We start from the raw sequence: 17,474 nt of genomic DNA on the forward strand, positions 1-17,474 counted from the left end.
TCTCTCGTAATTGCGCTTACCGCGCAGTTTATGTTCGTTACGTCGGACTACTAAATTGATCCGTGTAGAGGCTTTCTCTCTTCTAGGAGGTGTTGATCATCGGAGGTTTAGGTGATTGCAAAATTCTAAATGAGTAGAATTTTGCAATCAAAGAAAGCGAGTTAATTAAAAACGTAGTACAACTGTAGTGTAGATTTAAGAGTGAAATGCATGTGTAATGGAAGTAAGAAATAAAACATATTCTCTTGAGGAGCGGGAAACAGCCTCTTTAATAGATCTTCCGGTATGAAAATTGATGATAGACCTTAATAATAAATAATAACAATATAAAGATGTACATTTGATAACGAATCATGAATGTATATACAAGTGACAATATGCAATGGAAGCACTCCTCAGAACACACCCAATAAACTCAGAAAAAAAATATAGAATATGGGGTATTTACTTGGAAAGACTCTTGGACGCCTATCATTGCACAACAACAAACTTTTAAGTGGATAAAATAATAAAACCAACGGATTCATTAAGAGGACCAGCTCACATGAATTTGGCTCATTTTTAGTATTTGAAATGTAACTTATGAAAATAGAATTGAAAAGTGACACTGATAAGGTTGAAAATAACACCCCCACAGATTCAAATAATGATTAGAGAGAATTTAGATTTTTTTTTCTCTAGAATTAATAAAAATTTAGCTTTTTACTAAAATTAAGGGAATTAAGAAATTTTTCTTTAAAACTAAGGCTTTAAATTTCTTTTTTTTTTTCAAATAAAAGAACACATAGGTTCCAGTTTCCAAACAATGGAGAAATTAAAAATTTCTTCTTTAAAATAAAAATTAGATTTTTCCTTTCCAAAATGCAGAAAATAAAATTTTTTATTTTTCTTTGCAAAAAAAATTTTTTTTTTCATTTTTTAAAAAAATTTAGATTTTAAAAAGAAAAATCTTTCACATTTAAAAACTTACCAGAATATTTAAAAAGTATTTGTAATTCAGTGAACTTTTTAAAATTTCAACTTAATTAGGAATATCCAAGCGTCACTTTTCATGTTATTAAAAAAAGTTAAGGAAAAATTGCATACTTTCACGTCGTAAACGTCAGAGAGTCTTTCTTCATATACTTGAACATTTAAGTACTGGCGAAAAGGATGACGGGATATTTTTCAAGAGCACACAAAACATTATATCCTGAGAGTAGCTTTTAAACATTAGTTCACTGTTCCATGTTAGCATTCCAACAAATAATTTGCCGGAAAACAAATTTGACACACTAAGTGCAAGATACGAAATCACAATTTTTTTTTCTTCCTTCTGTCAGTTAGCTATAACTGAACTATTGACAACATGAGATAAAACACATGTAGTTAAAATAGTACATAATTTATGTGAAATTAAAATTCGAATGAAAAAATAGACAAATTTAAAATATTGTACACAGCGAAGGTGAGGTGTGTTATGCTCCAATGCAATCAACAAACGAATTTTAAAAAACTGTACATTTATTTTCTACTTTGAAGATATGTATTTACTTTTTTTTTTTAAGTCTATATATAATAAAATAATCAAACAAAATATATTTCTGCCAGCCAATTAGCATTTACAAATAAAATCTCTAAACAAACAAAAGACGTTTAAGGAGAATGACGCTAGAATTAAATTTAAAAGCACGTTACTTATGACAGAAAAAATAATCACATTTTTTTAAAAAGACATTTCACATAAATGACATCACAACTTTTTGAGAACATTTAAACGGAATGTTTTAATGTGTGGTTTTAAATAACATCCATAAATTAAAATATAATAGTCATAGTATTATTTTTGTCACAACCAAATTTACAACACAATCACATTTGAGTATCAACCCCTAAAATACATTGAATATTCTTGTAAGCCAAAAACGTAGAATGGGTAATAAAAAAAAACTTAAGCTTTTAAACTATAACGTAGATTAAAACGTTAGATTTTGAGTTTGATTTTAGTTTTGAAATATAGATTAAGATGGTTGCAGAGCTATCAGTCCTAGTTTATATTTAAACAATAAAAACTTAATCTGAACTTAAATCAGTTTTGTTTTTTTAAGCACTAATAATTAGATTTTTTATTCTATAAATTAAAACATGTGCTTATTTTTATATTTTTTTCATATATGTCAAACGTAACTTAAATGAAATACTCATAACTTTTTATTAAAATATAAATGAAGGGAAAAGTGCGTATGTGCCTGCTGTCTTTCGTATTACAGTAACACTCCAATTTCGCAAAACTCCCAAGTCCATTTAACGAATATTTAGTAATTTAAAAAGCACAGTTTTTAAATCTAGATAATTTCAAAGTAACATAAGTGAAAAAAAATTATTTAATAGAAATAGTTTAATAATTACTTTAAAATTATTCTCACTTATACTTTGTAATTTTTCAACGAATTTTTAAAATGATTAAATAAAAAATTTTGCTCTTGATAGAAAAAAGATAACTTTAATGATACTAATTTTGATTTTTAAAACTAAGAATTTCATTAATATTCTAGTTATATTGAAATAAAATTAGAATGGTTTTATTATTCTCAAGGCATTATAAAACTAAAAACATTGCTAATTCTGAAAACACAGAATTTCTATTATTTGTTGTCGTTTAACAACTTGACGTTGCACAACTGACAGATGTCAGGAGTCTATTTGGCAAACGATTGAAGAGAAGAAAAAAAAAGAACAATTTAGAATATGTCATTTTCAGCCAAGTTACTACCCAATCTACGTTTTCAGATTTAAAGAAACGTCAATTTCAAATTAACAAAATACTGAGAAAACGTCGAGTAACATCACCACATATTGAGCAACAAAGAGACAAAATTTAACGATACAATATTAGTCTATAATGTTTCTATGCAATATATCTGAGAAATTTAACACTTGAAAACATATAAATAAGCATTATTAACTAACATTTTACGTTTTATTTTAATAATTTAAGTAATTGGAAATAATCAGACTCTTTTTTTTTGTGAACTATAACTTCTATGTTAAAAGTTAATTTTTATTACATCCCTAAAATTAATATCTTATTTAAATAATTGCATATTCTAATCATATAAATAAATCTTCATACATTTAGTCGAGCACAGCTCGCAAATCTAAATACAATATTGAAACGATATTAAAATTGTAAAATATAAGATATGATTTGCAGAGTTTCATTTAAGCATTTTTTTTTTTCAATTCGTTTGATAGTTATTAAAAAAGTGACTTAATATAATTAGAAATATTGTTTTGAAATAATCAGAACTGAGAACTTTAGAATTTTTTGCACATTAAAATGAATTGTCATGTATCAATATAGTATCTCACTCATACTGCATAAAAACATTTTACAGTTAACAAAATAATAACATTTATATCTCCAGTAATCACAAGAACGATTTTTTCCTTACTTTAATTTGTTTAAAGCGCGAAATCTAAAATCCTAAATTTAGCAAATTGTAATGCAAGTTACCATTAAGATAAAAATTTAATTGGCTTATAGGAAAATATAAGTATGCTTAAAAAATATAAGTAAAATATAATTTTTAGAAAGATGGATTTTGCGGTATTTTAAATTGAATTACTGTTTCATAATTGAGGTTTCGTAAAAACTCATAACATTGGTAATAATTAAATACCAAAACTACATTAATGTATGTTTTACAACTTATCTCAAATATTAATGCTGGGTTGGAGATTATGATTAGATAAGAATAAGAAATCCCACTAAAAATTGTCTATACTCCTTAGTATTAATATCAATTTAATTTCTTCTGATTAAATCGCTGCTATTACCTATAAAAATAATTTTAAAAAAAATTAATGCATATCAAACAAAACAAAAAAAACAGATATTAAGAGAAAATTAACAAGTGGAATTATAATAATAATAAAAAAAAATTGTGGCTTAAATTAAAATAAAATATTTGCAATATCACAATAGGTAATCAAACACAATAAGGCTGTGGCTGCAGACCTTATTAGAAGATGCACCAATAAAAATCAAAGATTGCTAAAATGTGCTTCTTTATTGTTATTGGCAATAACCTGAGAGCAGAACTTGCTTTTTTATGTTGGAATATAGAGAGGCGATTATCTCCCATCAAAATTTTTATAAAGAATACCAAAAAGAAAGCTTTCTAAAACGAGTGCTTACTTTTCCAAGAATTTTTTTTATTAAGAATTCAATAATTGTATAACCTGTCGGTGATTAAGACTGAGATTGTAAGACTCGAGTTCCGTACGTAATTATTTATAATATTTATAGATCTATGTATAGGAGTGTGTATTTATAACTATGTACAGAGGTTCCAGCAGACATTGTGCGTCTGTGTCAATGTCTCATGCATTTGTTTATCAACTGGATGTACACAAACAGGGTAGCAGCACCAGTTGTTCATATCACTGGGTCGTCAAGAGAATCCCAATAAAAAGAGAAAAACTTGGCATTTGTAATGGAGGCACCATTTTATCAATTTTTTTACACTTAATGAATTATGTCTATGCACAAAATCACACATATTTGCTCGATAGTTGTTTGGCGAGTTCGGTGTATTTGAGAAATTTGGAATGGGGACTTTCATCAGCTGGTGCTGGAGCAACAAGTTCTTTTTGGGGAGAAGCTGGGTGTCCTGGCTCGTTGTTGCCTGTCCGGCTGCCAGAGGCAGATCCAGAACCACTGCAGCCATTACTATTACTGGCTCCAGCAGAATTTTTGTTACCTGAGGAAGAAGGTGGCGGCTTCCAAGTAGAAGCTGCAGCTATCTCAGCCAGACTACCGTCTTTCACAAAGTGCATTTTGCTTAAATGGTGCCTGTACGCACCTTTGGATATGAAGTGAGTGTCGCAAAAGGCGCACTTCATTAAAGAGTCTGACGTTGTAGCCTCGCTGCATGCCCAACTGAAAGCCAGGATGGAACCAGGAGTTGCAGGCAAATTTGGTCGAGAGAGGTGAGCGTCGGTTTTGTCTAGCAACTTTTGGAGTTCTTTGAGAGGATGGTCACCGGCTGCAGAGTCATTGTGTGACTTCTGACGGGGTGAAGTCACGTCAGAACTATGAGCTGATAAAGGTGAGCCAAGAACACTATCACAACCTTCGTTATTGCCGGTATCAGAGTCTTTTCGACGATGAGAATGAGAACGTCGCTTACTGCTCGACGACGGTGATTTTCGGTGGACTTCATGATTTCGTTTCTTTTTCGGAATGCTTTTCGAGTGTTTGTTTGGAGACATTTCACTTTTTATTGCTGAAGGACTAGTAGGTAAAGCTATTTCGGGCTCGACACTCGAGCTTCTAGATAAAGGCGTTCGCCTGTCTTCACTCTTAGGCGATATTGCGCTACTGCAGTCCATTGGCTTTTCGTCGTCAGAAGCTCTGTCTTCTGGCTCTTCTTTAACCTTAACTTCAACTTCTTTTTCTGTAGTTTCCTTGGATTTCTCCATTTGCTCATTTTCTTTGGCTGAATTCTTTTCTGGAATTTCTCGATCAGATGAAGGAGTTGTAGATCGGGTTTTAGGTGACGCATTACTAACAACTTGAGAAGTAGACGCTATATTGGAATTTGTGATCTCTTTGGTTAAGAAAACTGCATTTCGATCTTCAGCAGGAGATTCTGGCTGAAAATGAACAGGTGAGCAAGATTGAGAAGCACTACTAGGAGTGGATACCCGATTCATTACATCTTTTGCTGAAAGCCCAAAAGTTAGTCTTAAATGTTCGTCAAAACTAGGATGTTTCTCAGAGGTAGAGGAACTTCTACTTCGACTTTCAGAACCAGAAAAGTCAGCCATTTCCATCTTAAAATCGTGCATCCTTCCTAAGGGAGATGTAGATTTTCTCTGAAAATCTAATGAGCTGCGTAAAGCCCCGAAAGCACTGGGTGAACTAGATGGATGCCATGGTGGATATACTTCTTCATCAATACCCAACCGCTGCAAAATTCCTGTAGAAACAGTATTTCGTCGACCCTTACTTTCAAAACTTTTTTCAATTAGTTTCTCGATTGCATTTAAAACAGACGTACTACCAGTACTTTCAACGCTATCACACATACTATCTTCTTGAGGAAGAATTTGACCACCTGGTGTTTTACTTCCTTCTTCAGATGGAAGATCCTGGGATGTAACGGGTGAAGAACTTTGCACAGCTCCTGATGTGGTGGGAGTGTCTAAATTGTTTTCACTCATGGATTTAGCTCCTTCTGAGCCAGGTGAAGACTTCACAGAGTGTTGAGATCTAGATCCCTGAGCGCAGTTCTTAATGTGCTGTACAAAGTCTTTGGCATCTACTTTTTCGGTGCATTCTTCACACGATATTTTACCATCAACAACCTCATTCTTCGCCTGAGTAATGAGATCGTTTGTACTGGTAGGATTTTGCTTGTTCAACTCCATCCTCTCTAATTCTAAAAGCTTTCTAACAGGAAGAGATTTTTTCCTCCTTTCCCTAGTCTGCCTACGTCTACCTCCACCCTCAGTTATTGAGCGCAAAATATGTTCCTTATAGTGAGAATTTTTAACCATATGATAACTTAGTTCCTTAAGACTACCAAATGCTTGGTCACACACTTTGCAAGTGAGAACCGCATTTACTTGAGATTGAGCTGCCATTTTGTCTTCAGGTGTTCGCCAAGATATTATTTGCTCTTGACTGATGATATTCGTATAATGCTGGGTTACACGCATATGTGTAGTCATGTCTGCAAGAGTTTTGAAAGACTGTCCGCACCACATACACTTCAGTATTTGTCTAGTTTGTTCTGCCCCCTTACCTAGCCAAACATCTTGTCCTCTAACAAGCTTCCTTGGAAGAGAAACGTTTTCTTTTATGACAGCATTTGCTGCTGGCCCAGCTGATGATGCAGATGAAGTGGAACATTTAGCGGGTAATGGGGATTGGTGAAGATTTGCTTGATGATTCATTGAAGACGTTGAAGTGGGGGATGTTGCGGGAAGGGTATTTTGCATGCCAGCCATACCACATCGAGGTGATTGTTTCATATGCACTGTCATTTCAGCTAAGCTTCGAAATGCTTCTTTACACCACACACATGTGAATACGTCCCTAGTCTGCTCACTACTACGACTCATCCATTGACTTTGCCAAGGATTTTGTCTCCCTGCAGGCCTGAAGGGATCATTTTTAGAACTTTTATTGCTCACTTTTAAAGAGTCTAAAGGTGGGCTCGCATTTTTATGCATTACAGGATTATAAGCACTAGATCTGTTGAGCGAAGAATGTTTGGAGGATGATACAGAGTGATGATAGCTTTTATCACGCTTATCAGACTTTACTTTACCATTCCACATGGGAACCTCAACCACTGCTGCTTTGACCATTGTCTTGGGTAAATGCTTCGGAGCATTATAACCCCAAGGACTGCTGGGCACAGATAGAGCAGAGTCCAACTTGGCCATTTTAGCTTGCCTTGGATGTTCGAAGTGACCCCCACTTCTGCTACTCCGTCTCCGAGGCACAGACAGATCGAGGGGACCGTCCTGAGATATGGAAGGTGGGTTGAGTCCATTTGGTGTTATTGACCGGTCATCATCCGTACTCTCGTCTTCAGTGCTTCGCTTTACACTAAAATCGAGAGGTGTTTCGTCTTCTGTGGCCACACTCGAGGCCATGTCCTCGTCAGCATCGTCATCATCTTCGTCTGCGGTCTGTATAAGCTCAGGGTTAGGGACCGCGTTTCTTGATATGTCCATTACTGATGAGGCTTTGTTTAATAATTCCATCTCTCGATCCTCTTTTAAGAGAGGTGGAGGTGGTGGTGGAGGTAGAAGAAGTGGAGACGCTGGAGGTGGTAGCTCAGGAGTTGAACTACGACTGGAGTGAGAAGAATTACTATTATTGTCTAAGTGCTGCTCATTCGCGTCATCACCATCAACAGAAGCAGTGTCTGAGTGGTCTTCAGAGCTTTTGCCCTCTTTCCCAGGCTCACCATCTTCCCCTAAAAATAAAATATGAGCAATTAATGTACGTTTAAAAAGTTAATATCGTTAGTTAACATGTTAAGTTAAAAAGTTAACATGTGTTTTTCTATAAACTAGCTACTTGACAAATAAACATCTTCATGCAGCAAAAGAATAATAGGAAAAATTATCAGGAATTTCAGGGTTGTGGAATCTGTATTTACTTGAAAACAAAATGTAATAAATAAATAAGTGATATATCCATTAGTTAAGGATTAACAGATTCTTATAAATACACAAGCCTAGTGAGTCTTGGGCATACTGTCAGAGAACGCATTAAACGTTTGTAATGAAACTAAATTTAACAGTTTTTTTAAAATTCATTTTCTGATTAATTAATGTTTATTGCATACTGAGCCATAAGCACAATGTAAGAGAGCACTCAAAACGTTTGTAATGAAACTAAATTTAACAGTTTTTTTAAAATTCATTTTCTGATTAATTAATGTTTATTGCATACTGAGCCATAAGCACAATGTAAGAGAGCACTCAAAACGTTTGTAATGAAATTAAATTTAACAGTTTTTTTTAAATTCATTTTCTGATTAATTAATGTTTATTGTAAACTGAGCCTTAAGCACAATGTAAGAGAGCACTCTAAACGTTAGTAATGAAACTCAATTTAACAGTTTTTTTAAATTCATTTTCTGATTAATCAATGTTTACTGCATACTGAGCCTTAAGCACAATGTAAGAGAGCACTCTAAACGCTTGTAACGAAATTCAGTTCATTCATAACCCAAACTACAATTTTTGAAACATTATTAGTTGAATTTATAATTAATTACACTAATGAACAAATTTTCAGTTTCTATCCTCATGCTATATTTATATGAATAACATAATTAGAATTCGGTTTTCATATTCAGTCCCTGGTGAACCTAGAATTCGGTTTTAAGTGCAAGTTATTTATAATCAGACCCTGAGGGCTAAAGTAGCATATCAAGCTTTTCTCAAGTGCATTGTACTATAAATTAATGTCAATATTCCAGTCTTGAATGTCTATGCAATATAAAAAAAAAACATATGACATCAATCTTTTTCTAATTTTTAATAATTCAAAATCTCAACTACAAAAAAATAATTTTAAAAATAATTTTTTCTTCTTCGTATTTTTAACAAAATAGGATAAGGGACTTTTGTCAAAAACTTAAAACGAAATAAATAATTTCACGTATTAATAAATAATAACACACAACCTAATGTGTAAAAACATTCCCTTTTTTTCCCCGCTTCAAAAGAAATGCCATACTTTAAACAGATTACACGAAAATGTCCAAAAACATTCTAAACATGAATCTATGTACACATACAAAAAAAAAAAAAAAACAAAAAAAAAATTATCTTAATTTACAAGTTAACGTATGATGACAAAGTAATTTTTTGAGACACTTTTTACTAGCGGACTTCAAAAAGAACGCATATATTTCTATGTCAGAAAAATAAGCCTATTTTGGCAAAAGCGACATTAAGCCAATTTTCAAGGTGTTTTTTTACAAATAAAAAACATAACAAGAAACAATGACATTCATATTTCTTTAATACAGCTATTAATCGAAAATGCAAAACAAGTTGTTACGGTTTTTTTTTTGTGTTCTTAAGTTTTTTTAGGGCAAAAAGCGAGAATTAGACCTGATGTCACACACTCTCTAAAGCGTAGGGATTTGGAATATTATATTTAATGGGATAATGACGCTTTAAAAGGGGCGGATATCTCAAATGAAATCTCAAAGGTCTCTCTCCGCGTATCATTTAGGCTGATGTGATCTCATTTGCAGAATATAATGTCAACTTTAAATAGGGTGGACTGTCACAGTTTAAGAATAATGTCTAAATTGAGATGAAAAAGTTCCCTTTTTTTTCCAACCATTCAAATTTTAAAAATCCGCTTTGACTTACAAGATTATTTGAAAGCAGCTCTTTTATGTTCAATAAAAAAAAATTCTGGTAACATAAAAAAAAAAGAGAGAAAGAAATCTTTCAATTTTTAAGACAAAATAGGAAAAAAATAAAAGGTATAAAAAGAACGCGGTTTTAAAGAAATTTAAATTAAGCTTAGGCATTTTGAATATGAGTTGTATTTAAATATTCATATAAAAATAGATATTTTATCCTAATTTTCCCAATTAAGATACTTGTGAGAGAAAATGAAAACGAAATACAATACTTTTTTTCCTTTTGTTAAATTCAAAACATCAAAAACGCTAGTTATTTCCTTTTTTACACAAAAATTAAATCATTACAAAATCATCTAAAGAAAGATTTTACATCTTTTTGTCATCACATCTTAGGACAATTATATTCATCAATTAAGCTATTGTTAAAACAATGATTACTACTGACAGCAAACGACAGATAATAATTCAATTGTCCTATAAATTTGTCAATTACAATACCTGTTGAATCTCATTAATACTCAATTCCTCATAATTATTTTATAAAATCATTTTCATCTCAATTTTTTAACATTTTCAAAAACTTTAAAAGATATGGTTAGATCTAAAATGACCAAAAGCAGCATTTTTTTTTATGACTGAATTATAGCGCTTTATTTTTATCCATTTGTTTTTAAATGGCATTATAAGGTCTCATACAATAAGACTAAATTCTTTGTAATTATTTAAAAAAAATCCTTTTTATCTCAATTTTTTAACATTTTAAAAAACTTATTTTTCACGATTGGTGTAAGTGACAAAAACGCAGCATTGTTTCGCATCACACTTAAAACTTCGCAATTTTTTTAGAAAAAAAAAATTACTATAATCATTAATGATAAGCCACATTTTCAAATTGCTGAGAAGCGCATTTTACGTGAATAACGCCACGATACCCATTTAGCGAATAAAATGTTTCAGTGAAATACAGCGTTATCAAAGGAAAATTCCGGAAATTTTAAAATACCTACTAATAAACAATACTAGGGAACAGTAAGATGTAAAAATATTACTTATCACTGTTTTGCCTAATGTTTTTCAAACACTAGCATTTTTTTTTTTTATGTTTGCTTACTCTTATTAATGAACACAAGGCAATGGCACAATAGTTAAAACACTGACACATCACTGCAAAGGATTAAGATTCTGTCACCGAAAAGATGGGTACAAAAAAGGCTTGCCTGGTAAGTAAAGGTGGATGAAGCGCGACACTGACCACCTTGCCGCCACCATGCTGTTGGTTATGAAACTGTAAACCCTCTACCGCCAAGCCATCTCGTTCAAAAACTGGCTATTACATGAGTACTTAACTTTTACGACCAGGGCTGTTTGTGTCCCGAAAAAGAGAAAAAAACTGGTAGTAAAAACCAGTTCATATCTGCCTTCTTTTCTGGAGTAAAATATCCTCAACCATCAAGACTTATTACAAAGCATAACAGGACTGTTTTAGTGGTGGAATAAATAGTGACAGTTTTCACACTACTTTTTTTTAAAAAATCTAAAAAAAATTTAATGGCTTTACTACCATACTACTCTTATTATCTAGGAATTCACATTATATATACGAGAAGAACAGAACTATGAGAGTAAGTAAAATTATATAAAAAAAAAGTTTTTAGAAAATGGAGGGAGAAGAAAAATAAGATGCAATATTTAGAGAAATTACTCGAAAAAAATGATAAAATTAAGATATCTTTTCTTTGTGATAAATATTTAGATTACCAAAAAGAGTTTCCAATGAATTCCTTTACTATATTTTTTATGAGAGTAAGTAAAACTATATCAAAAAAGGTAAAAAAAAAATGGAGGGAGAAAAAAAATGAGATGTAATATTTAGAGAAATTACTCGAAAAAAAAAAGATAAAATTAAGAATAAAACGTCTTTTACTTGTGATAAATATTTAGATTACCAAAAAGAGTTTCCAATAAATTCGTTTACTATATTTTTAACTCCTTCACGAAACGAGAATTTTAAAAAAGTTGTTATTTGGGTAATTTCGGAGAAACAAAGACTGTTGACATAGCGGTTTCTTACAGAGATACACAAACGCGTATTGTTTGATTTTAAGAATTTGACAAGCCTTAAAGGTAAGACTCAAAATTTTCGATAAAAAAAAATATATATATATATAAATAAATAAAACATAGTCGTTAAAAATATTTGTCAATTAGAGCAAATACAGAAAATAGAAAACGTGCATATATATCGCCACACACAATAAATATTAAAAAGCATCTTTAAACGGTGTGTGATAATATTTTCAAAGAATATTTGAAATTTTCGGAAAAGAATAAAAATATTTATTTAAAGAAATATGAAACAAATCTTTCCTCAGAGAAACTGTTATTTTAAGAAAAGTTCTCGGTTGATTTCAATTAATATTTGATTTATTTAAAGATGGTTGCATTAAGGATAAGAAGAATTGAGACGAAGATTTGAAGTGGGGTTGAAGAAATTTCAGGATTAGAATTATTAAAGAAGAAGAAAAAAAGGGCTCTAGCAACAATATTTGAGACAACAGCGGAAACAGCGATCCTTAAGCAAATATTTGAGGTATAAGAAATTAAAATCTTGAAACTTTTAGTTATTTGCTTTCAAATGCGCCAGAAATATTATAATGTTTTTAAGAGAGTTAAAATGTTACGCAGCGCAAGATTTATTGATTACGTTGAAAAATAAAAATGCGAATTTAACAAAGAACCGATAAAAATATAAACTTAAAACTCTGGGCAACGATGAAATTATTCGGAATCCAAAACAGTATACGATAAACCAGTGAAACTTTTGAGCCACCATACCTAATTTAAATCCTACTAAAGTACCAAACAACCGAAATACTTGACAACTTTTCTAAAGAAAATTCTTAAATTTTATTAAATTCCCATAAATATGAAATCAATTTAACCAATAGAATATCCGGTATTTTAATCGTCCGATTTTAAGAATAATTACCGGAGTATAAATGGCAGTCTTTATTTTTAGTGATTTGGGAAAAATAGCAACAGCAGCACAGTATCCGTAGATTTTTTTTATTTTTTAATGCTTGCATTGAGTTTTATAATATGAACAGTCAGAATGATAAATAATTATTTTGAAGAAAAAAAATATATATTTTGTGAAGTTATATCAAAAAATTTAATAAGTCATATTTAGATCATTCGAAATGATAGCTGACATAAAAAACTATGACTCTCGTCACTTTTTACAAGAGTCGATTTCTTTTTTTTTTTTTCTTTAAAAAAAAAAAAAATATTCTGGGTGCCCTCGTCGATAGCGGACCCCGAACATAATATGACTACTTAAAAATTATCGAAATACATTTTACTAAAAGCGTGTCGAAATACATTATTTTACTAAATAAATGAAAAACTCTGATTAGTTAAGCGAAGGTTTTATTTGAATCATGGTCCAAGTCCTCTGATTAAAAAATTGAGTCAGCCCAACTTTCATGTCCAAACAAGTTATTCTTATCTTATTTTAAAACTAGTACATCTCCTGCTTATATCTGTTGCCAAAGAGAGGGCACCAAAAAATTCAGTCAGCCTAACTTTCATGTCCAAACAAGTTATTCTTATCTTATTTTAAAACTAGTACATCTCCTGCTTATATCTGTTGCCAAAGAGAGGGCACCACAAATCAGACAAAATAGAACCGAGAGAGAAAAAAAAATTTCTAGGCATTATAGTTTTAAATTTCAAAATGAACAAAGGACTCTTCAAATAAGGCCTTCAAATATTTCTGATTTTTTTCAAAAACAATTTAGAAAATTTTTACCGGTAATCAGCAGATTTAACATGATTCAAAACTCTCTATTACTTATTTCTCACAGGAAATGTGTTCTAATTAATTTTTGCTTATACTTTTGGGGTAATAAGAAGTTTTTAAAAGAATATTGTGGAAGTGGGTAGTAATTTGCTTATTTTTACTGATAAAAGATTAATGTTTACGTAAGACACTGTAATTCCTCTATTTTCGTTTTCTTTTCTTTAAGTGTAAAAAAAAAGGTAAAAAATTTGAAATGAAAAGCTCAGGATAGGGAAAAAAGTTTCGAAGATCAAGAGCTCTAACCAAAGAAAGAAAACACTAAAGAATCAAAGAATACTCCGCTAAAAACTTTACAACATGAATTAAATAGTAAATGTTGCTGTATGCCAAATCGCATGCACATTTTATTTGATTTTACTCCTTTAATTAAATTACGACAATAAAAATCAAAGCAAACACAAAGGGATAAAGTAATGTCACTAAGCATCAGGAGGTTGATGACATGGGGAGCAAAATTGCTTAAAACAAGCTTACATAATATTTGAACAACCCCCCATTCCCTAAAAAAATATTCAAAAAGTCATATTACTTCCTATAACCACCTCAGACTAGAAAAACAACACCCTATTTTAGAATACATAAACAATTTTAAATAAATAAAACAGAACAATTGGCTTTATGAGCAGGTTGATTATAAAAGCAATGACATGCTCAACTGGAAACTTTAACTAGGTATAAGAAAATAAACTTTATAAAAATCAGTAATGATCAGTACCAGGGTGTAATGGTTTTATTACTGTTCTATTTATGAAAAAATAGATGAATGATGAGTATACGAAGAGCTTGATTTTAAGAAGGTTTTAAGTGAAAAAAAAAGTTTTTCATGGATTTAACCTTTACTACACAACATTAATTAACTCGCAAACCTAAGTAGGTGAAGCACTAAACGACAATTTTTGCGTGTTTCAGGATCAAAGTATGGTTTATTAATACATCTGATACGGAAAAAAATAGTCGACGTTAAGCGTAGATACAAAACAAAACTATGCATATCTTTTTTGCATTGAAACCTTGCAGAGTAAATCTCATTTTAACCTTGACTACACAACATTAATTAACTCGCAAACCTAAGTAGGTGAAGCACTAAACGACAATTTTTGCGTGTTTCAGGATTAAAGTATAGTTTTATTAATACATTTGATAGGGGAAAAGATAGTCGACGTTAAGCATGGTTAAAAATGTGGCAGTAGATACAAAACTATGCATATCTTTTTTAACTCATGCATTGAAACCTCGCAGTTTTCCAAGTGCTTAACGTGTCATAATTTAGCCTTAAGTCAAGGTAGCAAAAGGCTTGTTAAAAAAAAGCCTCATTTGGTAGCAAATTAAAAAGTGAACGCAAGTGTTGTAGTGATTTTTAGATTTTATGAAATGTAAACTTGCGAGAGAGAAGGAAAAAAAAGCGTTTTATTGTCCATTGTCAATATATAATTTTTTTATGATAATTTTACTGAAATTTACTAAAATGTCACTTCAATAAAAAGTCCAGGGTACAGCTACAAGTAATAAAGTACTCATTTACTACTCGATTAAAAAACTTCAAAAACATACAGACTGGAAATATGTCACGTTCCAATTGCCCATTTTGAAGACTTGCCAGACGTGAACGAAAAGTAACAAAAGTAATTTGAAATGTTGAATGAAAAGTAACAAAAGTAATTTGAAATGTAGAATGAAATGTAACAAAAGTAATTTGAAATATAAAACGTAAAGTTGCCCACGAATAAAGAAAAATAAAAGTGAGAAACAAAATTAGAAAAGCCTCAGTAGCCGAGAGTGGATAAAAATAATGATGAACAAGAAAAACCACAGTGGCTGAGAGAGGCAAATCAGTTAAAAACTAATCTGTTGAAATTAAAAGTTAGCATGATTAAAGCTTATCGCGGAAGCATGTTAAAAACTTAGCTCGTTGAAATTTAAAAGAAAAAAAGTTAAAAAAAGCATCAGAAGTTATTGCGATTTGGATGTCAAGAGTAGGTAAAATCGAGTTATAGTCATTACTGATTATTGTTAAGTAAATTAATATAATCCCGACTGTGAATCGGTATTAACTTATACCAAAAAATAAACTCATCAGTTAGAATTTTTTGAAAAAATAATCCTTCACTTGTAATAAATACCAAATTAAAATTGACAACATCCCTTAATTATAACAATCAAAGCTACAGGTTGGCAATTAATCTAGAGCCATTTTTCCACTTTATTCGATTATGTTTATAAAAAAAATATGAACCCAACAGCTGGATTAAAAAAATAAATGTAAACGGAACATGAAAAAAGGTATTTTTCTACAGCTCAGTGTCAAGGTGAGAGATTCTATTTCTTCCTTTCCAAAAAAAATAAACAGGTCGCTATATTTAATTTTCCTCAATAATTGAACTACTCTCACGTTCTACTTTAAGAAAGTAATCGCTCGCAAAAAAGTTCTATAAAATAATTTTTCAAATATCGCTTACTTTCTATAATTTCAGATTCGCTCATAAAAAGTAGGTTAGGCACATGGTCGTGCGAAGAAGGGAAATCAAAAAAAGAGGGTAGATCAACCGGTAGTTATATAAATCAACCAAACATAATAGCAAAAAATACGACACTTGCTCGAGTTGAAATTTTTTCTTTTTCTTATAATCCAATAGGTTTGAAGTTCAAGCTGACTAACAGATGTTTTAGAAGACATAAACGAAGCTATTAGGTGGTGACATGATTTAAAGCAAAGGAAAAGACAATGTTTAAGAACAAAGAAATCCATTAATTTCAGTTGGTAAAAATATAAGTAAATGGAAGGGGAGGGAAAAAAATAAGCTATAATAATTCCATGCTCTCTTTTCTCTGAAATTAAAACATAAGTCTTATAGTACGTAATTAAAACAGCAGCTACATGATTTAGAAATCAAGAATTTTCGCTTAAATTTATAAATATCGCCAAATATAAATAATTTCGCCAAATATGCATATATATTTGTCAATAGCAATTAAAATAGTACTTAAAATAGATTATTGTAGAAAAATAAAAACTTGTTACATGGTAATATTATATACTTAAATTGTACACGTACCAGTGCGACTCTCTATGCTGCAATACTTGCAGGGTGCGTAGCCAAATTATTCAACAAAAAATAAGCACCTTCTAAGCACTTTTCAAGCACTCAAATATTTTTAAGCACTCAAAAAAATTTCATAATTCGGCAGGGTTAGAAAGTTTTTGACAATTGACAGTTTTATCTTGTTTTAAAAATCATGTCAACAAAAAAAATTGGGCATTGTTTTTGACAATTGTCAAAAATCATGAAATTTTGAAGCATGCGAATGGCGTTTTCATACGCTACAGACTGACAATAGACCGAAATAGATTGGGGTCTAATTAATTGTGAAAACGTTGAATAGAACAACGTGAACTGCGTCTTTTTGCATAATTCGTAGCGTAATAATTTACATGGTAAAGGAAAAATCTCATTTTGAAAAAAGGAAAATTAAGCACTTTTAAAAAACACCTAATGAAAAAAGCACCTTTAAGGGCTTTTAAAAAACGAAAATCAAAAATAAGCACTTTTTAAAAACTCTACGCACCCTGTATAAAATACCGTTTACTATAACATATCTGCAATGTTACTTAAGCTTTTTTTATTATTATTCTTAAACATGCTTTTAATACTTTTTATTTATTAGTATGGTAGATATTCATTATCGAAACATGTAAAATATAAGGCTATTATTTA

At 30.9% G+C, this 17,474-nt stretch overlaps 1 protein-coding gene across 3 annotated transcripts in view; it reads right to left on the minus strand.

Moving 5' to 3' along the window:
• Nucleotides 1-250: 250 nt before the first annotated feature.
• LOC107441771 (protein tiptop) overlaps nucleotides 251-17,474 on the minus strand; it is a 409,272-nt gene continuing 392,048 nt past the window's right edge. For all 3 annotated transcript variants that reach the window (XM_016055156.4, XM_016055163.4, XM_016055147.4), the window contains exon 2: nucleotides 251-7,979. In XM_016055156.4, coding sequence (XP_015910642.1) covers nucleotides 4,537-7,979 — 3,443 coding nt within the window. In that variant the 3' untranslated portion in view covers nucleotides 251-4,536. The remainder of the gene's footprint in view (nucleotides 7,980-17,474) is intronic.

Source organism: Parasteatoda tepidariorum, chromosome 1 (genome assembly GCF_982258835.1).
Source record: "Parasteatoda tepidariorum strain Cologne lab strain chromosome 1, Ptep-v5.0, whole genome shotgun sequence".
NCBI lineage: Eukaryota > Metazoa > Arthropoda > Arachnida > Araneae > Theridiidae > Parasteatoda > Parasteatoda tepidariorum.